Source organism: Piliocolobus tephrosceles, chromosome 5, assembly GCF_002776525.5.
Source record: "Piliocolobus tephrosceles isolate RC106 chromosome 5, ASM277652v3, whole genome shotgun sequence".
NCBI lineage: Eukaryota > Metazoa > Chordata > Mammalia > Primates > Cercopithecidae > Piliocolobus > Piliocolobus tephrosceles.
In genome coordinates this window covers 126,095,946-126,118,238 of record NC_045438.1, presented here as the reverse complement: position 1 = coordinate 126,118,238, position 22,293 = coordinate 126,095,946, and the positions used below count along the sequence as shown (strand labels likewise).

Sequence of the window (22,293 nt, the reverse complement as noted above, 5' to 3'; positions counted from 1 at the left end):
GGAAGGAAGGAAGGAAGGAAGGAAGGAAGGAAGGAAGGAAGGAAGGAAGGAGAAAGAAAAGAAAAAAAAGAAAAGGGGCCACGTGCAGTGGCTGATGCCTGTAATCCCAGCACTTTGGGAGGCCAAGATCCGGGGGATCACTTGAGGTCAGACATTTGAGACCATCCTGGGCAACATGGCAAAACCCCATCTCTACAAAAAGTACAAAAATTAAACAGGTGGCCGGGCGCGGTGGCTCAAGCCTGTAATCCCAGCACTTTGGGAGGCCGAGACGGGCGGATCACGAGGTCAGGAGATCGAGACCATCCTGGCTAACACGGTGAAACCCCGTCTCTACTAAAAAATACAAAAATCTAGCCGGGCGAGGTGGCGGGTGCCTGTAGTCCCAGCTACTCGGGAGGCTGAGGCAGGAGAATGGCGTAAACCCGGGAGGCGGAGCTTGCAGTGAGCTGAGATCCGGCCACTGCACTCCAGCCTGGGCGACAGAGCGAGACTCCGTCTCAAAAAAAAAAAAAAAAAAATTAAACAGGCATGGTGGCAAATGCCTGTACTTGGGAAGCTGAGGTGGAAGGATCGCTTGAGCCTGGGAGGTGGAGGTTGCAGTTAGCTGAGACTTGCCACTGCACTCCAACCTGAGTGACAGAGCAAGACCCTGTCTCAAAATAAAAATAAAAATAAAAGGAAAGGAAGAGACCAGAGCTTTCCCCAAGCCAGTACTGAGGAAAGGCCATGTGAGGACACTGTGAGAACACCCATCTGCAAGCCAGGGAGAGAGGCCTTGACAGAAACCAACCCTAGTGGCACCTTCCTCTTGGACATCAGCCTCCAGAACTGTGAGAAAATACATGCCTGGTGCTCAAGCTGCTCAGTCTATGGTATTCTGTCATAGCAGCCACAGCTGACTAATGCACTCTCCCTCCCACTCAAGAGGTCACCATTAATCTGAACACCTTAGCTTTTTCGTTTTCTTTCTTTTTTTTTTTTTTTTTTTGAGACAGAGTTTGGCTCTTGTTGCCCAGGCTGGAGTACAATGGCGCAATCTTGGCTCACCGCAACCTCTACCTCCCAGGTTCAAACGATTCTCCTGCCTCAGCCTCCCGAGTAGCTGGGACTACAGGTGTCCGCCACCATGCCCAGCTAATTTTTTAGCAGAGACAGGGTTTCACCATATTGGCCAGGCTGGTCTTGAACACCTGACCTCAGGTGACCTGCCCGCCTCAGCCTCCCAAAGTGTTGGGATTACAGGCATGAGCCGCTGCACCCAGCCAGCTTTTTCTTTTTCATATAAAAATCATTAAGTGCTTCCCTACAAACAAATTTTTGATGTTTTTGAGATTTACAACAATTGTATGATACTGTGTAGATGGTCTTCAGGGATCTGCTCTTTTTTCAGTCAACATGTTTTAAGAGACACACATGTTGCATGTAGCTATCGTTCATTGTCATACATAGAACATACCACATAATACACATTCTTCTGCCAGGAGATACATGGGTGATTTCTAGAGTTTTACTTTCATGCATAGAGCTCGTTCAACATTTCTGGCTGGACGCAGTGGCTCACAACTGTAATCATAGCAATTTGGGAGGCCAAGGCAGGATCATTTGAGCCCAGGGGTTCAAGACCAGCCTGGGCAACATGGTGAAACCATGTCTGTATAAAAAATACAAAAATTAGCTGCACGTGTGTGGGGAAAAGAAAGAGATCAGCTTGTTACCATGTCTATATAGAAGGAAGTAGACATAGGAGACTCCATTTAGTTCTGTATTTGAGATGCTGTTAATCTGTGACCCTACCCCCAACTTTGTCCTTGCAAGAGACATGTGCGAAGGTGATTTAAGGTTAAAAGGATATTGGGCTGTGCAGGATGTGTCTTTGTTAAACAAGTACCTGAAAGAAGCTTGACGGTTAAAAATCCTGCCCCTCCCTGAGATTGGAACATCTCCGGGTAATACCCATTGTGTGTCTTGTTTACTGAGTAAGGAGAAAACACATTTAGGAATAAGGTGGGACTTGCTGGAGCAATACTGCTAAAAGGTTTATGGAGATGTCGCATATACATCTCAAGGCACAGCATTTTCCTTTAAACTTATTCATGTTACAAGGATTTGTTCATATGTCTTACTGCCGATTTCCTCCCTACAATAATCCTATTGTCCAGCCACTCCCTTATCCTTTTAATGATAAAGATAATTCTCAATAAATACTAAGGGAACTCAGAGGTCGGTGCCGGCGTGGGTCCTCTGTAAGCTGAGTGCCGGTCCCCTGGGTCCCGCTTTTCTTTCTCTATACTTTGTCTCTGTGTATTATTTCCTTTTCTCAAGTCTTTCGTCCCACCTAACGAGAAGCACCCACAGGTGTGGAGGGGCAGGCCACCCCATCACACGTGGTGGTGTGTACCTGTGGTCCCGGCTACTCATGACTGAGGTGTGAGGATCACTTGAGCCTGGGAGATTGAGGCTGCTGTGAGCAGTGATTGAGCCACTGCACTCAAGCCTGGATGACAGAGTGAGACCCCGTCTCAAAACAACAACAACCACCACATTTGTGGCTATCTGCCGTTGTGCAGAAGTTTCTCTAGGGTATAACCCTAAGGAGTTTGAGACCAGCCTGAGCAACACAGTGAGACCCTGTTTCTATAAAAACAAAATAAAAATAAAGAAATAAAAAATATAAATATAAAAAAGTTGCACTGTAGTGAGAGAACATAACATGTATAATACCAAACCTAGAAAAACAAAAATCTGAGACTTGCTCTGTGCCCTAGTTTGTGGCCAATTGTCCTGTGGTCAATATTCCACAAGTGTTCGGGAAAAAAAGTGTGTCTCATGTACCAATTGGGTGCAAACCTCTTTTTTTTTTTTTTTTTTTTTTTTTGGAGACAGTCTCACTGTGTCACCCAGGCTGCAGTGCAGTGGCACAATCTTGGCTCACTGCAACCTCCACCTCCAGGATTCAAGCAATTCTCCTGCCTCTGCCTCCAAAGAAGCTGGAATTACAGTCATGGACCACCACGCTGGCTAATTTTTATATTTTTAGTAGAGACTGGGTTTTCCCATGTTGTCTAGGCTGGTCTTGAACTCCTGGCCTCAGGTGATCTGCTGGCCTCAGCCTCACAAATGTGCTCGGATTCTAGGTGTAAGCCTCTGTGCCAAACCATAAATGTCATTTTTTTTTTTTTTTGTATAAGTCAACATTTGTTTAAACGTGCTACATGTTTATCAATGTTCCTGCTCACTACTTTTTCCTGTGTGTCTCCTTCCCAAGGGTTATTTTCCCTTTTTCTGAAGTTTGTCCTTTAGAATGTTTTTAGTATTGGTGTAAAAACTGTTATGGGCCGGGCGCGGTGGCTCACACCTGTAATCCCAGCACTTTGGGAGGCTGAGGCAGGTAGATCAGGAGGTCAGAAGTTTGAGACCAGCCTGGCCAACATGGCGAAACCCCGTCTCTATTAAAATACAAAAGTTGGCCGGGCGCAGTGGCTCACACCTGTAATCCCAGCCCTTTGGGAGGCCGAGGCGGGCGGATCACAAGGTCAAGAGATCGAGACCATCCTGGCTAACACAGTGAAACCTTGTCTCTACTGAAAATACAAAAAATTAGCCGGGTGAGGGGCAGGTGCCTGTAGTCTCAGCTACTCGGGAGGCTGAGGCAGGAGAATGGCATGAACCTGGGAGGCAGAGCTTGCAGTGAGCTGAGATTGCACTGCTGCACTCCAGCCTGGGCAACAGAGCAAGACACTGTCTCGGAAAAAAAAAAGGAAAAAAAAACACACACAAAAGTTAGCTGGGCAACTGGGCATGGTGGCAGGCACTTGTAATCCCAGCTACTCAGGAGACTGAGGCAGGAGAATCACTTGAACCTGGAAAGCGGAGGTTGTAGTGAGCCGAGATCACGCTGTTGCACTCCAGCCTGGGCGACAGAGTGAGACTCTGTCTCAAAAAAAAAAAAAAGTTGGGATGCAACAGAGTGAGACTCCATCTCAAAAAAAAAAAAAAAAAAGAAGAAGAAGAAAAAAGAAATCTAGGCTCACTGCAACCTCTGCCTTTCAGGCTCAAGCAATTCTCCTGCCTCAGCCTCCTGAGTAGCTGGTATTACAGGTGCATGCCACCATGCTCAGCTAATTTTTGTGTTTTTAGTAGAGACAGGGTTTCACAGTGTTGTCCAGGCTGGTCTTGAACTCCTGACCTCAAGTGATTCAACACCTCAGCCTCCCAAGGTGCTGGGATTACAGTGTAAGCCACCACACCTAGCTGAGACTATTATTCCATTGTTTTCCAGTTCCCATTGTCATCATTAAGAAGTCAGGTAGTACACAGTGGCTCACATCTGTAATCCCAGCACGTTGGGAGGCCCAGTGAGGTGGATCACCTGAGGTTAGGAGTTTAAGACCAGCCTGGCCAACATGGTAAAACCCTGTCTCTACTAAAAATACAAAACTTAGCTGGCATGGTGGTGCACATCTGTAATGCCAGCTTCTCAGGAGGTTGAGGCAGGAGAATGGCTTGAACCTGGGAGGCAGAGGTTGCAGTGAGCAACTTGCAACCTCTTGTTGCCTGGGCAACAAGAGCAAAAATCCGTCTCAAAAAATAAAATAAAATAATAAAAAGAAAGAAAGAAAGAAAAAAGTCAGCTGTCAGTCTGATAATCATGTCTCTGTATGTAAACTGGCTCTTCATTTGGGCCACAAAATTCTTTGCTATGTGAGGCCATCTGGTGCATTCTAGTCACTACTTGTCAGTAGTATCCACCACCATTCCCTAATTGTGACAACCAAAAATGTCCCCAGACATCGCTAAATATCACCAGCAGGGTAAAATCACCATCGATTGAGAATTACGGTTTTCTTTTTTTTTTTCTTCTTTTTTTTTTTTGAGATGGAGTCTTGATCTGTCACCCAGGCTGGAGTGCAATGGTGCGATCTCGGTTCACTGCAAGCTCCGCCTCCTGGGTTCACGCCATTCTCCTGCCTCAGCCTCCTGAGTGGCTGGGAATACAAGGACCTGCCACCATGCCCGACTAATTTTTTGTTTTTTTAGTAGAGACGGGGTTTCACCGTGTTAGCCAGGATGGTCTCAATCTCCTGACCTTGTGATCCGCCTGCCTCAGCCTCCCAAAATTCTGGGATTACAGGTGTGAGCCACTGTGCCCGGCCTGAGACCTCTTCTCTATTTAAAAAAATTAAAAAAGAAATAACACAGAAGAAGTCTGGGCGCAGTGGCTCACACCTGTAATCCCAGCCCTTTGGGAGGCTGGGGTACGTGGATCTCTTGAGGTCAGGAGTTCGAGACCAGCCTGGCCAACATGGCAAAACTCCATCTCTATTAAAAATACAAAAATTAGGCCAGGCACAGTGGCTCACGCCTGTAATCCCAGCACTTTGGGAGGCTGAGCTGGGCGAATCACCTGAGGTCGGGAATTCGAGACCAGCCTGACCAACATAGAGAAACCCTGTCTCATGCCGGGCGCGGTGGCTCAAGCCTGTAATCCCAGCACTTTGGGAGGCTGAGACGGGCGGATCACGAGGTCAGGAGATCGAGACCATCCTGGCTAACATGGTGAAACCCCGTCTCTACTAAAAATACAAAAACTAGCCGGGCGAGGTGGCGGGCGCCTGTAGTCCCAGCTACTCCGGAGGCTGAGGCAGGAGAATGGCATAAACCCGGGAGGCAGAGCTTGCAGTGAGCTGAGATCCGGCCACTGCACTCCAGTCCGGGCGACAGAGCGAGACTCCGCCTCAAAAAAAAAAAAAAAAAAAAAAAAGAGAGAAACCCTGTCTCTACTAAAAATACAAAATTAGCTGGGCATGGTGGTGCATGCCTGTAATCCCAGCTACGCGGGAGGCTGAGGCAGGAGAATCCCTTGAAGCTGGGAGGCAGAGGTTGCAGTGAGCTGAGATCATGCCACTGCACTTCAGCCTGGGTGACAAAGCAAGAGTCCAACTCAAAAAGCTGGTCATAGTGGTGGGCGCCTGTAATCCCAGCTACTCTGGAGTCTGAGGCAGGAGAGTCGCTTGAACTCAGGAGACAGAGGTTACACTGAGCTGAGATTACACCACTGCACTCCAGCCTGGGTGACAGAGCAAGACCCTGTCCCCTCCGCCCCCATAAAAAAATGAATAAAAAAATAAAAGACTGTTGCAAAGGGTACATATAAAAAGGCACAATAAAAAGGTACATATAAACAAGCATGGGAGAAGGGGTGTGGAGCTTCCGGGCGCTCCCTGGGTGAGGTACTCTCCAGAAACCTCCACATGTTCAGCTACCCTGAAGCTCACTGACCCTGTCTTTTTGGGTTTTCTGATTTTTGTGGGTTTTTTTGTTTTTTGTTTTTGCTTGTTTGTTTGTTTGTTTGTTTTTTAAGACGGAGTCTCGCTCTGTCGCCCAGGCTGGAGTGCAGTGGCGCAATCTCGGCTCACTGCAGGCTCTGCCCCCCGGGTTCACACCATTCTCCTGCCTCAGCCTCCCAAGCAGTTGAGACTACAGGCGCCCGCCACCTCGCCCTGCTAATTTTTTGTATTTTTAGTAAAGACGGGGTTTCACCATGTTAGCCAGGATGGTCTCGATCTCCTGACCTCGTGATCCACCCACCTCAGCCTCCCAAAGTGCTGGGATTACAGGCGTGAGCCACCACGCCCAGCCTTTTGTGTTTTTTTTTAAGACATTTTTATTTCTCCAAATTTGTTATACATCAGGAGTGACTGAAATAAAAAATATAATTAAGTCCCATCATCGTCATCATGGAAATGGCTTTAAGAGAAAACTGAGGCCAGGCGCAGTGCCTCATGCCTGTAATCCCAGCACTTTGGGAGGCCAAGGTGGGCAGATCATGAGGTCAGGAGTTCGAGACCAGCCTGATCAACATTGTGAAACCCTGTCTCTACTAAAAATACAAAAATTAGCCAGGTATGGTGGTGTGCACCTGTAATCCCAGCTACTCAGGAGGCTGAGGCAGGAGAATCGCTTGAACCTGGAAGGCGGAGGTTGCAGTGAGCCGAGATTGTGCCACTGTACTCTAGCCTAGGTGACAGAATGAGACTCTGTCTCAAAAAAAAAAAAAAGAGAGAGAGAGAGAGAAAACTGGTCAGATGAATATTATTTCTTCCCATTTTCAGCCAGTAAACAGTTGCCACTGATAAATTACAGCCAGGAGTCTGTCAAGAATGCTCAACATAAGTTATATAACACAACATGCCTGTTCACAGGGGGAAAAGTCCTAGGAAATAATTTATGTGTACTTCTCGATTTCATCATACAAGACAAGCACAAAAGCATCACTCATGCCTCTGAGAGCATTGGAACCATGCACCCTTGAAAAATGCTTTGCCTCCTTCATCACTAGCAATCTTCCTCCAGCAGTCAAGCGTGCCTGTATACATGACGTCAGTTCCTTTGCGCCGTATGCGTCATCACGCGGCAGCGAACGGCGTCAAATGGATAGAAAGTCAACCCAGCAATGGCAGTGACAGTCTGTGCGATCATCCAGCTGATGACAATGTGAGTGTTCTTGGGATCTGGAAGTATTCCCTTTGCAGTGTCATAAATACCGAAGTAGACAGCTCGGTAGATGATAATCCCCTGCACAGACACGTTAAAGCCTTGATAAAGGCCCTTAATCCCATCAGATTTGTAGAACTTAACCAGGCAGTCACCGAGGCTTCAGATTCCCTTTCAACTCCAGCTTTTTTTTTTTTTTGGAGACAGAGTCTTGCTCTGTTGCCCAGGCTGGAATGCAGTGGTGCGATCTCAGCTCACTGTAACCTCCGCCTCCCAGGTTCAAGCGATTCTGCTGCCTCAGCCTCCTGAGTAGCTGGGTTTACAGGCATGCACCACCACTCCCGGCTAATTTTGTATTTTTGGTAGAGATGGGGTTTCTCCATGTTGGTCAGGCTGGTCTCAAACTCCTGACTTCAGGTGATCCGCCCACCTCAGCCTCTCAAAGTGCTGGGATTACAGGTGTGAGCCACTGTGCTCGGCCTCAGCTCCAGCTTTATTACATCGGCTCCTAGATGGGTACGGGCAAAATTAAGAGGGTACACAAAACACAAGGATGTGGCCCCAGCGGCACCACCTGATGCCAGATTCCCTGCAAAGTAGCCCCAAAACTGGGTCCTCTTGTCCACACCTCCCAGGAAGATCTGCTTGTATTTATCTTTGAAGGCGAAATTGAAAGCCTGGGTGGGGAAGTATCTGATGCTATTGGACAGGTTACCATGCCAGAAGGATAGGACTCCCTGCTCCTCGGGAATACGGATCACGCAGTCTATAATGCCCCTGTATTGCTTATCTGCAGTGATCTGCTTGCTGGCATGTTGCACCTGCAGCAGCAGCTTGACCTGCTCGATGGGCTCTACCGCTGTCTTGGAGATGGCTGGGGCCACTCCACCCGCCAGGAAGTCCTTGGCGAAGGACACAGCAGCATCTGTCATGTTGAAAGGAAAGGGGAGGCAGGCTGCTTCAGGATGGGACTGGGCCAGGAACCAGCTTTGACTCCAGGGCTGCTGGGTCTTTTTGGAAGCTTCATGACAACAGTATTCCTTCCCCCACAGTACAGGGCAAGATCGTCTCTTGGGAAGGTCTTAGGACCCACAGTCAGAGAGGGGGAAAACATTCGAGTGGAAGGTGGGCAGGAGAAGGTCAGAGACTTGCCCCTGAGGCCCCACACACCCAACATGATAACGAAACACCAGAACAAGGGCTGTGGGAATTATGACCCAGGAATGTGGATGAAAACCAACAAATATCATAACATCACAGCAAGGAGCACAGACATTCAGACCACAGCATACTCTTACACTGAAGATGGGCTCAGTAGACTCTGCCCTTTGGAAGTCTCAGTTTTTGGTTTCTGTCTGCCTTCTTATCTCCTCTCTCCAGTGTCATTAAAATGAAACTCAAGGTTACAAGAGTTCAAGAGCTCTCCCAGCCCCACAACAAAGTCAGTTTTAGAATTAGCTCACATCAGCCGGGCGCAGTGGCTCACGCCTGTAATCCCAGCGCTTTAGGAGGCTGAGGCGGGTGGATCACCTGAGGTCAGGAGTTCAAGACCAGGCTGACTAACATGGAGAAACCCCATCTCTACTAAAAATACAAAATTAGTTGGGCCCAGTGGTGCATGCCTGTAATCCCAGCTACTCGGAAGGCTGAGGCAGGAGAATCGCTTGAACCTGGGAGGCAGAAGTTGCAGGGAGGCAGAGGTTGCGGAGAGCCAAGATCACGCCACTGCACTCCAGCCTAGGCAACAAGAGCAAAACTCCGCCTCACAAAAAAAAAAAAAAGAATTAGCTCACATCTCGATTAATTTTGATCTCCACCAGGTGTGGTGACTCACGCCTGTAATCCCAGCACTTGGGGGGGTCAAGGCAGGTGGATCACCTGAGGTCAGGAGTTTGAGACCAGCTTGACCAACATGGTGAAACCCTGTCCCTACTAAAAATACAAAATTAGCCAAGCGTGATGGCGCATGCCTGTAGTCCCAGTTACTCCGGAAGCTGAGACAGCAGAATCGCTTGAACCCGAGAGGTAGAGGTTGCAGTGAGCTGAGATCCTGCCACTACACTCCAGCCTGGGTAACAGAGCGAGACTCTGTCTCAAAAAAAAAAAAAAAAATTTTTTTTTGATCTCCACATGTAGGATCCAGCCCTACGGGGCTTAGCAGGTGTTTTCCCCGTGTGCAGAGATGACAGATTGTAAGAAATAAAGACACAAGACAAAGAGATGAAGAGAAAACAGCTGGGCCGGGCGCGGTGGCTCAAGCCTGTAATCCCAGCACTTTGGGAAGCCGAGACGGGCGGATCACGAGGTCAGGAGATCGAGACCATCCTGGCTAACACGGTGAAACCCCGTCTCTACTAAAAACTATAAAAAACTAGCCGGGCGAGGTGGCGGCGCCTGTAGTCCCAGCTACCCGGGAGGCTGAGCCAGGAGAATGGCGTGAACCCGGGAGGCGGAGCTTGCAGTGAGCTGAGATCCGGCCACAGCACTCCAGCCTGGGTGACAGAGCGAGACTCCGTCTCAAAAAAAAAAAAAAAAATAAAAAAAAAAGAAAACAGCTGGGCCCGGGGGACCACTACCACCAAGACATGGAGACCGGTAGTGGCCTCGAATGACTGGGTGCGCTGTTATTTATTGTATACAAGAAAAGGGGGCAGGGTAAGGAGGGTGAGTCGTCCAAGTGATTGATGTCAAGCAAATCACGTGATTATAGGACAGGGGGCCCTTCCCTTACAGGTAGCTGAAGCAGAGGGGGAAGGCAGCATACCTCAGTGTTTTCTTCTAGGCAATTATCAGAAAGATCAAAGACTTTAAGACTTTCACTATTTTTTCTACCGCTATCTTCAAAGAACTTTAAAGAGGAACCAGGAGTATGGGAGGAACATGAAAGTGGACAAGCAGCGTGACCACTGAAGCACAGTGTCACAGGGAGGGGTTTAAGCCTCTGGATGACTGTGGGCAGGCCTGGATAATATCCAGCCTCCCACAAGAAGCTGGTGGAGCAGACTCCCTTTCACGGTCTGCTAAGTAAAGGGTGCCTACCTAGGCAATGGTGTTACCGCTTGACCAAGGAGCCCTCAAGTGGACCTTATATGGGCCTAACAGAGGACTCACCTTTTGCCTTCTTGGTTACTTCTTACAATGTCCCTTCAGCACCTGACCCTATACCCGCCGGTTATTTTTTGGTTATATTAGTAATACAACAAAGAGTAACATTAAAAGCTAATGATTAATAATGTTTATACTAATGATTGATAATGTCCATGATCATTCTCTATGTCTAACTTGTATTATGACTATTTTTATTTTAACTATTTTTTTTTATTATACTGAAACAGTTCGTGCCTTCAGTCTCTTGCCTTGGCACTTGGGTAATTCTCTGCCCATATCCACATATTCTTTACTCTCTTTGCAGCTCCATCATGTCTTTTTACAAATATTTTGATATATTTTATCTAGCATTTATAGTTGTTTTCAGTGAGATAGCTGTTTAAGGAATCCAGTACTCTTTACTGCCAACTACTTTTTTTTTTTTTTTTTTGAGACAGAGTTTCGCTCTTGTCACCCAAGCTAGAGTGCAGTAGTGTGATCTTGGCTCACTGCAACCTCTGCCTCCCAGGTTCAAGTGATTCTCCTGCTTCAGCCTCCCAAGTAACTGGGACTCAGAGACTACAGGCGCCTGCCACCGCACCTGGCTAATTTTTGTATTTTTTGTAGAGACGGGGTTTCTCCATGTTGGTCAGGCTGTTCTCAAACTCCTAACCTCAGGTGATCCACCCACCTCGGCCTCCCAAAGTGCTGGAATTACAGGCATGAGCCACCACTCCTGGCCCTTATCTACTTTATTTTATTTTTATTTTTTGAGACAGAGCCTCACTCTGTCTCAAAAAATAAACACTCTGTCTCCAGCCTGTTGCCCAGGCTGGAGTGAAGTAATACAATCTTGGCTCACCGCAGCCTCTGCCTCCCAGGTTCAAGCAATTCTTGTGCCTCAGCCTCTCTAGTATCTGGGACTACAGGTGTGCACACCATGCCTGACTAATTTTTTGTATTTTTAGTAGAGATGGGGTTTTACTATGTTGGCCAGGCTGGTCTCAAACTCCTGACCTCAGGTGATCGCCCACCTCAGCCTCCCAAAGTGCTGGGATTACAGGCATGAGCCACCATGCCGAGCCTCTGCTACCATCTACTTTCAATGTTCCATAATTTTCTTCATTTCCTATTCCTCTCCCCAGGGGCATAACTAGGAAAAAGAAGTCCCAATGTGAAATCTGTGTGGCCCCTATCTTTTCAAAACAAAAAGATCTGGCCAAGAACAATGACTCACACCTGTAATCTCAGCACTTTGGGAGGCCACAGCGGGGGGGATCACTTCAGGACAGGAGTTCAAGACCAGCCTGGACAATATGGTGAAATCCCATCTCTATCAAAAATACAAAAAAAAAATAGCTGGGGATATGGTAGCACATGCCTGTAGTCCCAGCTACTTGGGAGGCTGAGGTAGGAAGATCCCTTGAACCTGGGAAGCAGAGATTGCAGTGAGCCGTGAACGTGCCTCTGAACTCTGGCCTAAGTGACAGAGTGAGATCCTGTCTCAAAAATAAATAAATAAATAAATAAATATAAAATAAAATGTCTAAAAAGGGTCTTTATGGGAGTGATAATGAAAAAAAAAAAAAAAAAAAAGGTCAAGAAACACTAAAAACGCTACCCTAAACTGGGAGTGAAAGTAGTTAATTGGCTGGGTGCGGTTGCTCACACCTGTAATCCCAGCACTTTGGGAGGCCGAGGCGGGCGGATCATGAGGTCAGGAGATGGAGACCATCCTGGCTAACATGATGAAACCCCGTCTCTACTGAAAATACAAAAAATGAGCCAGGCGTGGTGGCAGGCGTCTGTAGTCCCAGCTACCCGGGAGGCTGAGGCAGGAGAATGGTGTGAACCCGGGAGGCAGAGCTTGAGTGAGCCGAGATCGCGCCACTGCACTCTAGCCTGGGCGACAGAGCGAGACTCCATCTCAAAAAAAAAAAAAAAAAAAAGTAGTTAATTGGAGAGATTCAGATAACACCCATGGAGAGGTGGCAAAGCGGTACAGGAAGGCAGCCCACAAGACTGTGCTATTACACCAGCTTCCACTGTGGAGAAGGAAAGCCCTGGGGGGAAACACATCTCAGAATTATCCTGTCTCCGGTGAGGGAGCTGAGCTATTTATTCACTAACTCTGGAGAGTCATTCATCTGAGACCTGTTCCCAGGATAAGTCCCCACCTATTACACAAGGACAGCAGCAAGGCTTTCCACAAGAGGAATCACAACTGTCAGACACTTAATACTATCCTGCTGGGCACAGCGGAAAGTTCAAGCCATGTGGATGGTCAAGCAGCACCCTCTATTACACTACTATTCCTTAAAACATAGAAAGTGCGCCGGGCACAGTGGCTCACACCTGTAATCCCAGCACTTTGGGAGGCCGAGGTGGGCGGATCCCTTGAGCCCAGGAGTTTTATACCAACCTGGGCAACATGGTAAAACCCTGTTACAAGAAAAAATACAAAAACTTAGCCGGGTGAGGTGGCTCACACCTGTAGTCCCAGCTGCTCCAGAGGCTGAGGTGGGAGGATAACTTGAGCCTGGGAAGTTGAGGCTGCAGTGAGCCCTGATCCTGCCACTGCACACAAGCCTAGGCAACAGAGGAAGATCCTATCTAAAAAAAAAAAAAAAAAAGTGCTATTAGAAGAAACTTTCTGATTGAGAAATCACAAAAGCAGCACTTTTTAAAAATTTATTTTCATTTTCATTTATCTATTTTTTAGGACAGAGTCTCACTCTGTTGCCCAAGCTGGAGTGCAGTGACATGATCAGGGCTCACTGCAGCCTTCAACTCCTAGGTTCAAGCAATCCTTTCACTTCAGCAAAGATATCTTGAGCACAGGCAACCCCACAAGCACAGGCAACCACAACAAAAATGAACAAATGGTAACTGGGTGCAGTCCTAATGCCTGTAATCCCAGCACTTTGGGAGGCCGAGGTGGGTGGATCACCTGATGTCAGGAGTTTGAGACCAGCCTGACCAACATAGTGAAACCCCATCTATACAAAATTAGCTGGGGGTGGTGGCACATGCCTGTAATCCCAGCTACTTGGGAGGCTGAGGCAGGAGAATCACTTGAACCCAGGAGGTGGAGGTTGCAGTGAGCTGAGATGGTGCCAATGCACTCCAGCCTGGGTAATAAGAGTGAAACTCTGTCTCAAAAAAAAAATATATATATATATACATATATATATATATATAATTTATTTATTTAGAAAAAATGAATCAGGGCTGAGCACAATGGCTAACTTCTGTAACCCCAGCACTTTTGGAGGCTGGAGTGGAAGGATCACTTGAGCCCAGGAGTTCAAGACTAGCCTGGGCAACATAGGGAGACATTGTCTCTAAAAAATTTAAAAATTAGCCAGGCATGGTGGTGCAGGCCTATAGTCCCAGCTACTGGGGAGGCTGAGGTGAAAGGATCATTTACACCTGGGAGATCAAACCTCCAGTGAGCCAGGATCACACCACTGCACAGCAGCCTGGGTGACAGAGCGAGACCCTGCTTGAAAAAATAAAAATAAAATCAATCAGACCTAGTATTTGCTAGCACAGCTGGGTGACTATACTCAAAAATAATTTAATTGTACATTTTAAAATAACTAAAAGAGTATCACTGGATTGTTTGTAACAAAGGATAAATGTTTGAGGGGATGGACACCCCATTTACTCTGATGTGACTATTACTCATTGCATTACTATTACTCATTGTATCAAAATATCTCATGTAATCCATAAATTTATACACCTACTATTTATCCACAAAAATTAAAAATTAAAAAATTAAAAAATCCTCCTATGGCCGGGCACGGTGGCTCAAGCCTGTAATCCCAGCACTTCGGGAGGCCGAGACGGGCGGATCACAAGGTCAGGAGATCGAAACCATCCTGGCTAACACAGTGAAACCCCGTCTGTACTAAAAAATATACCAAAAACCTAGCTGGGCAAGGTGGCGGGCGCCTGTAGTCCCAGCTACTCGGGAGGCTGAGGCAGGAGAATGGCGTAAACCCGGGAGGCGGAGCTTGCAGTGAGCTGAGATCCGGCCACTGCACTCCAGCCTGGGTGACACAGCGAGACTCTGCCTCAAAAAAAAAAAAAAAAAAAAAACCTCCTACTTCAGCCCCTGAGTAGCTGGGACCACAGATATGTGCCACTATGCCTGGCTAATTTTTAAATTTTGTGTTGGAGACAGGGTCTCATGTTGCACAGACTGGTCTCTAACTCCTGGGCTCGAGTGATCCTCCCACCTCAGTCTCCCAAAGTGCTGGCATTACAGGGGTGAGCTACTGCCCATCCAGTACTTTTTATTAAGGCCCCTGGGGACGTATCCTAGTCTTTTTTTGTCTTTTTTTTTTTCCCTTGAGACAGAGTCTTGCTCTGTCCCCCATACTGGAGTACAGTGGCGCGATCTCAGCTCACTACAACATCTGCCTCCCAGGTTCACATGATTCTGCTGCCACAGCTTCCTGAGTAGCCAGGATTACAGGCATGCACCACACCCAGCTAATTTTTCTATTTTTAGTAGAGACTGGGTTTCACCATGTTGGCCAGGCTGGTCTGGAACTCCTGACCTCAGGTGATCCTCCCACTTCAGCCCCCCAAGGTGCTGAGATTACAGGTGTGAGCCACCACGCCTGGCCCCAATATCCCAGTCTTACAGCTGTTACTGGACTGAAGAAGTCAGTTGGTTCTTTAACATCAGTCACAGTTGAACCCAAGTCAAGTCTAGCCCATAGTTTCCAGAGACGCAATGTTATAGTCTGGGTTTCAATGTCAGGAAACACACTTCATGCCATAACCATACCAAAATTGAAGATTAAGAGAAACTAAAATCAGCCAGGCACTGTGGCTCATGCCTGTATAATCCCAGCACTTTGGGAGGCAGAGGTAGGTGGATCACCTGTGGTCAGGAGTTGGAGACCAGCCTGGACAACATGGTGAAACCCCGTCTCTACTGAAAACACAAAAATTATCTGGGCGTGGGCTGGGCACAGTGGCTTATGCCTGTAATCCCAGCACTTTGGGAGGCCAAGGTGGGCAGATCACAAAGTCAGGAGATCAAGACCATCCTGGCTAACACGGTGAAACCCTGTCTCTACTAAAAACAGAAAAAATTAGCCGGGTGTGTTGGCAGGTGCCTGTAGTCCCTCCCAGCTACTCAGGAGGCTGAGGCAGGAGAATGGCATGAACCTGGGAGGCAGAGCTTGCAGTGAGCCAAGATCGCACCACTGCACTTCTGTCTGGGTGACAGAGCGAGACTCTGTCTCTATATAAATAAATAAATAAATAAATAAATAAATAAATAATAGCTGGGCATGGTAGCGTGCACCTGTAGTCCCAGTTACTCCAGAGGCTGAGGCAGGAGAATTGCTTGAAACCAGGAGGCAGAGGTTGCAGTGAGCCGAGATCACACCACCGTTCTCCAGCCTGGGCAACAGAGAGAGATTCTGTCTCAAAAAAAAAAAAAAAAAAAAAGAGAGAGAGAGAAATTAAAATAAAATAAAATACAAATAAATAACAAACATAAACTAAACATGTACCCAGTCAAAAAGTAAAATTGGCTTATTCTTACTTGTAACCTCAACACTTTGGGAGGCCAAGGTGGGAGGATCCTTGAGCCTAAGAGTTCAAGACCAGCCTAGGCAACATAGTGACACCCCAACTCTCCAAAAAAAAGTAAAAAAACTAGCCGAGTGTGGTGGCTACTCAGGAGGGTAAGGTAGAATAATTGCTTGAGCCTGGGAGGTTAAGGCTGCAGTGAGCCATGATTGCACCACTGCACTCCAGCCTAGACAACAGAGTGAGACCCTGTCGTAATAAGCAACAACAAAAAAGCTAAACTGTCAACGCTCCTTGGGGGAAATTTGTGCATGAGCTGGATTTGCCAAGGTTTATTAAACTGCAACTTCTATGGAATGTTCTTGTTAATGTCCATAAGCATTCCTCTGCTCAAGGACATTGAGTCATCCAACTTTCTAACCATCTTTCTTGGAAATTACCATATCTGATGCGATGTGCGTGAATGGCCCTCCCCGGAGAATTTCAATAACCAAAGCCGGGGAAAAGGTGGTTACTCCTCCCTCCTTCATTTCCCCTCCTCAAATATTACAGCTAACTTTTATGTAAGTCTTTAGTACTTTTTGATTGACCAGAAGTTTCCCCTGGTCCCCATAGTGGTCATTCCTTGGTCTCTTTTTAAACTTTTTCTGGTTTTTTTTTTTTTTTTTTTTTTTTTGAGATAGAATCTTGCTTTGTCACTTAGGCTGGAGTGCAGTGGCGCGATTTAGGATTACTGCATTCTCTGCCTCTTGGGTTCAAGTGATTCTCGGGCCTCAGCCTCCCGAGTAGCTGGGATAACAGGTGCACACCACCACACCCAGCTAATTTTTCTATTTTTAGTAGAGACTAGGTTTCATCATGTTGGCCAGGCTGGTCTCGAACTTCTGACCTCAAGTGATCTGCCCACCCCAGCCTCCCAAAGTGTTGAGATTACAGGCGTGAGCCACCGCACCCAGACTCCTCATTTTTTTTTGAGACAAGTTCTCACTCCGTCGCCCAAGGTGGAGTGCAGTGGCACAATCACAGTTCACTGTAGCCGTGACCTCTAGGTTCAAGCAATCATCCCGCTTCAGCCTCCTGAGTAGCTGGGACCAAAGGCGTGTGCCACCATGCCTAGCTAATTTTTGTATTTTTTGTAGAGACAGAGTCTTGCTCTGTCTTGAACCCAGGCTGGTCTTGAACTCCTAGGCTCAAGTGATCTTCCCGCCAAGGCCTCCCAAAATGCTGAGATTACAGGCATGAACTACCAAGCCTGGCCCATGCCTCATTTTCAAAGAGAATAAGGAAAATCACAGATTCTCAGAGGAAGTGACATTTGTCTTGTATGAAATTTTGGCAAGTGCATGCGGACCCAATCTGTGTGGGCACTGCTTGAGAAAAGGCCAGGAAATACGGCAAAAACTATTTGCACTGAAATTTTTTTTTTTTTTTTTGAGATGGAGTTTTGCTCTGGCACTCAGGCTGGAGTACAGTGGTATGATCCCGACTCTCTGCACCCTCCGCCTCCCGCATTCAAGCAATTCTCTTGTCTCAGCCTCCCACGTAGCTGGGATTACAGGCGCCTGACACCATGCCCAGCTAATTTTTGTATTTTTAGTAGAAATGGGATTCCACCAAGTTGGCCAGGCTGGTCTCAAACTCCTGACTTCAGGTGATCCACCCGCCTTGGCCTCCCAATGCAAATCCCAAGGCCATCCCGAAGTGCTGGGATTACAGGCGTCAGCCACAGAGCTGGCCTGCACTTAGTATCTTCTATTTCCTCCTCCAGATCTATTCTTCATTTTTCTCCACCCTGTTCTACATCCTGGGAGCTGACTCACATGGACTGCAGCAGCAGATTTCTTTGCCCTGAAATTTCCAGATGGGCTCCACCAACAGGAGGCACCAGTAAAAGAGAATGACATTGTTTAATTCCCATGGCTCTCTCCCTGCCAGGTCACCATGGATTGGCAGAATCCCTCCACTGAAGACTGAAACTCCTGTCGGGTAGCTGGATAACTCTCTCTCTGCATTCTGGTAACATTTTTGTCTCTTCAGCCTTAAGGATGGTAACAGATAGTGTACCATCTCTAATTGCTTTTCCTATACTCTGCCCACAGCTTTGTAAATAGCTCCTGTATTAAGCTCTTCTCAAAGTATCCATTTTGAGCATGCCATCTGTTTCCTGCCAGAACCCTGATTGATACAGTGTGTTTGATTAATGGGTATTATTAGTTCAGACTAGCTGCATGAAGTGTGTGTGATGAAACAGTAAAACATCATGTAAGAACAGTAGGCTGAAACAGATGGTGGAGGGGCTTGTCTTCCAGGCCAGGAAGCCTATCAGATAATAAGAATCTCAGAAGGTTTTAGATCAGGAGTGACATACTTTAAGAAAACTAATTTAGTAGCTGTATGCAGAATAGTTTAGAAATTGGAGATGTGGAGATGAGTTAGGAGATGATTACTATTACTAGTAGAGGAAAGTAACATTTTTTAACCATCAAACTGGCAAAGACCCAAAAATTTCCTTTTTTTCTTTTTTTTTCTGAGATGGAGTTTTGCTCTTGTCACCCAGGCTGGAGTGCAGTGGCATGATCTCAGCACACTGTAACCTTGTAACCTCCGCCTCCCGGGCTCGAGATTCTCCTGCCTCAGTCTCCCCAGTAGCTGAGATTACAAGCATGTGCCACCATGCCCGGCTAATTTTTGTATTTTTAGTAGTGACGAGGTTTCAACCTGTTGGCCAGGCTGGTCTCGAACTCCTGACCTCAGGTGAGCTGCCTGCCTCGGCCTCCCAAAGTGCTGGGATTACAGGAATGAGCCACCACGCCTGACACCACCTCCTTTTTTTTTTTTTTTTTTTTTTTGATACAGGGTCTTGCTCTGGAAATGCAGTGGCACAATAATGGCTCACTGCTACCTCCTCTCGCCAAGTTCAAAGGATTCTCATGCCTCAGCATCCCGAGTAGCTGGGATTATAAACACGCACCGCCACCCAGCACTTGGAAGACCAGGGGGGACAGATTGCTTGAGCTCAGGACTTTGAGACCAGCCTGGGCAACATGGCAAAGCCCTCTCTACAAAAAACACACAAATTAGCTGGGGGTGATGGGGTGCACCTGTGTAGTCCCAGCTACTCGGGAGGTTGAGGCAGGAGAATCACTTGAACCAGGGAGGCTGAGGTTGCAGTGAGCTGAGATCACACCATTGCACTCCAGCCTAGGCAACAAAACTGTGTCTCAAAAAAAAAAAAAAAAAAGGTAAAGCATGATGACTCTCCAAAGGAACTGAATGGCTAGGGACAAAGGAATTACCTATCTTGTTGTTGTTGTTTTGAGACAGAATCTGGCTCTGCTAGGGACAAAGGAATTACCTATTTTGTTGTTTTGAGACAGAATCTGGCTCTGTCACCCAGGCTGGAGTGCAGTGGCATGATCTTGGCTCCCTGCAACCTCTGCCTCCCAGGTTCAAGCAATTATCCTGAGTAGCTGGGACTACAGGTGTGAACTATCAAGCCCAGCTAATTTTTGTGTTTTTAGTAGAGACGGGGTTTCACTTGGCATCTGGTCTCCAACTCTTGACCTCAAGTGATCCACCCACCTCAGCCTCCCAAAGTGCTGGGATTGCCGGCCTGAGTCCCTGGGCTCAGCCCTGGAATTTATTAAACATGTATTTATGCCTGGACACTGTTGGTTCCCGTCTATAATCCAAGTGCTTTGGGAGTCCGAGGCAGGAGAATCGCTTGAGGTCAGGAGTTCAAGACCAGCCTGGGCAACATAAGGCGAGCCCATCTCTAAAAAAAAATCACACACACACACACACAAAAAAACAAACCCATATATTTACCGAAGACCTACTTTATTATGCACCGCGATGTTTCAAATATCACATACCATTACAAAGCAACATAATCACCCTCCTTCCCCCTTATTGCCTCAACTATTGTAATAAAAATAAATAAATAAATAAAGCCCTGGCGTGGTGGCTCACGCCTGTTACGAATTTAATGGAAATTACAAGTAGGAGTCCATTACAATCTCAAGCCTTAAAATGCTGAAAACATACACAGTGTGACAACAAGTAAACTTCGAGACCCAATAAGGGGGAAAGTCCAACGTGTAAAGTATTTGGTAGGAGTGAAGAACAGAGTGACAACTGCTTAGTCCCACTGGATATTTCGCTCCTCCTCAGGAAGAATACTCCAGTTTGGGGAGGCCATATCCCGGGCCAGCCAGTTAAAATCGTCAACATCGTTCCAGTTATTTTTGCTCCTATCTAAACCAGAGCTCTCGAAGTCCTTGTCGATCTCCGGGTAGCTCCAGGTGTAAGGGGCGAACTGGATCCCACTGCAGTCCTCCACGATGGCCCTGCTGGTCACCTGCAGAAAGATGCGAGTGTCTTTCGTACTGTGTATGCGGAGCTGTTGGCAGGCCACTGCCAGCACGCAGTCACTGCAGTCCTCCAGGAAAACAGAGGTGGACACCGGACCGCAGAGCAGCTTGCAGCTGTGGGTCCTGGTTAGCCGCAGGGTGTTGGGATTTCCATAGAGTTTGACTGTGCAGTTGCTCAGTTCGGTCAAAAGGACGTCGCGCTGGTGCAACTCGCTGGCTCTCTTCTCCAAGACTTGGGACTCCAGGTTGGAGAACCCGCAGACCCAGCTGGAGCCAAGGTCTCCTTCCGCCTTCTTGGGCAGCGGGGAGTCCCGTATGCTTTCAACTGCCGGGGGGATGCCAGGAGCCGCGTCTACTTTGGTAGACGAAGCAGCATCCTTTCTCCGGGTCTTGAAAGCGAAACGCTTCTTGGGCTGCAGCTCCCGGCGCCGCTCGTCCAGGGCCGCCTGCAGCCGCGCCACCGCCTGTTGTCCCTGCCGCAGGTCGTAAGCGGCTAGGAAAAAAACCGAGTCGTTGAGAAGTTTCTGTAGCCCCTGGAGCCGAGAGGCCGCCTCCTCCAGCCGCTCGACCGACTCCGCGCGCTCCAGTAGCTCTTCCACGGCTGCTCGCTCCCGAGCAAAGGTGGCGGCGAAAAAGTGGCTGTTCTCCTTCTCTGCCTCCTGGTTCTGCCGCTTTTGTTTCCGCCTTTCCACTTCCAGCTGCCGCTCTTGTTCGCGTCTCTGAAGCCGCTCAGGCACCAGGCTCAGGTCCCGCTGGGACTCCATGTCCCCAGTCCTGACAGCAGCAGCAGAGCAACTGACGGACTCCATGTTGACTTCAAGCTTCCTCTCTCTCGTCTTCCTTCCTCCGGGTGTGGTCTCTGTGAGGCCTCCCACCAACGCCTCCGGTGATTGGCCTAACACGATGATGTCAGACCCCCGGCCTTATTTTCTTCGCCTATTGGTTCCTCTGCGTCGGAGGAGGCGGAGAGACGGGGCGGGGCCTACTGACTATGGGGGTGGGAAGACAAAGGTTCTTGTGGATGGGTGGGGTGGGAGGCAGGCGGGGGAATCTTTTTTTTCTCTTAAAGGGGCAGGACTTATATCCGGGATTGTGGGGTGAGTTGCAGCAGCGGCAGCTGCACATGTGGGTTTGTTTATAAGAACAAGGTTAGAAACTCGCAGGCCTCCCCCTCCCCCCAGCTCCTCCCTACTACCCCCTTACAGGCCGGAGATCCGCTACTAGGGGTGTGGATGGGAGGGATGAGTGCGTGTGATGGGTTGGGGGGACAGGTAGTGGTGAGAAAGATGGGGGGGAGGAATATTGCACCGCCCGGACCGCGCCGGAGGAAGCAGCAGCTGGAACAGCTGGCTAGGGAGCCGCTTGCATGCCTCTGGTTTTTTCTTTTCCCTTCCACCACCCCTTCCCCCAACCTATTTCTGCCGCCCCGTAGCCCTCATCCTTCCCGCCCCCCTCCCCCCTATCCACTGCAGTTCGGCGCGGCCTGGGGGCTCCTGAACCCCCGCAGGCAGTTACAGGGGCGGGAGAAGGCGAGGGGCACTGCGATGGGAGAGACTGAGTTCCTCACTGCAACCGGGTTCGAGGGGCCCTGGGGAAGTCTAAAAAAGGATTACTATATTTTTGGCCAATTGCTGCAGTCGAAGGGGTGGGGGCGGGGGAAGGTGAGATCCACACCCCCTTCTTCTTCCCTGCCCTCCCCGAGCTCCGTCCCGGCCACTCCCTCCGCAGCTGGGCGTCGCCGGCCGCGCTGGGGTGAGACCCTAGCCCCGGGCTCTGT

At 48.2% G+C, this 22,293-nt stretch overlaps 1 protein-coding gene and 1 pseudogene across 1 annotated transcript; both read right to left on the bottom strand.

Moving 5' to 3' along the window:
• Positions 1 to 7,228: 7,228 nt before the first annotated feature.
• LOC111543202 lies at positions 7,229 to 8,429 on the bottom strand (annotated as a pseudogene).
• Positions 8,430 to 19,964: 11,535 nt separating this feature from the next.
• TBCC (tubulin folding cofactor C) lies at positions 19,965 to 21,468 on the bottom strand. Its single transcript, XM_023212832.1, has one exon. It carries the CDS (start codon positions 21,323 to 21,325, stop codon positions 20,285 to 20,287), a length of 1,041 nt encoding a protein of 346 aa, XP_023068600.1. The 5' UTR covers positions 21,326 to 21,468; the 3' UTR covers positions 19,965 to 20,284.
• Positions 21,469 to 22,293: the final 825 nt, after the last annotated feature.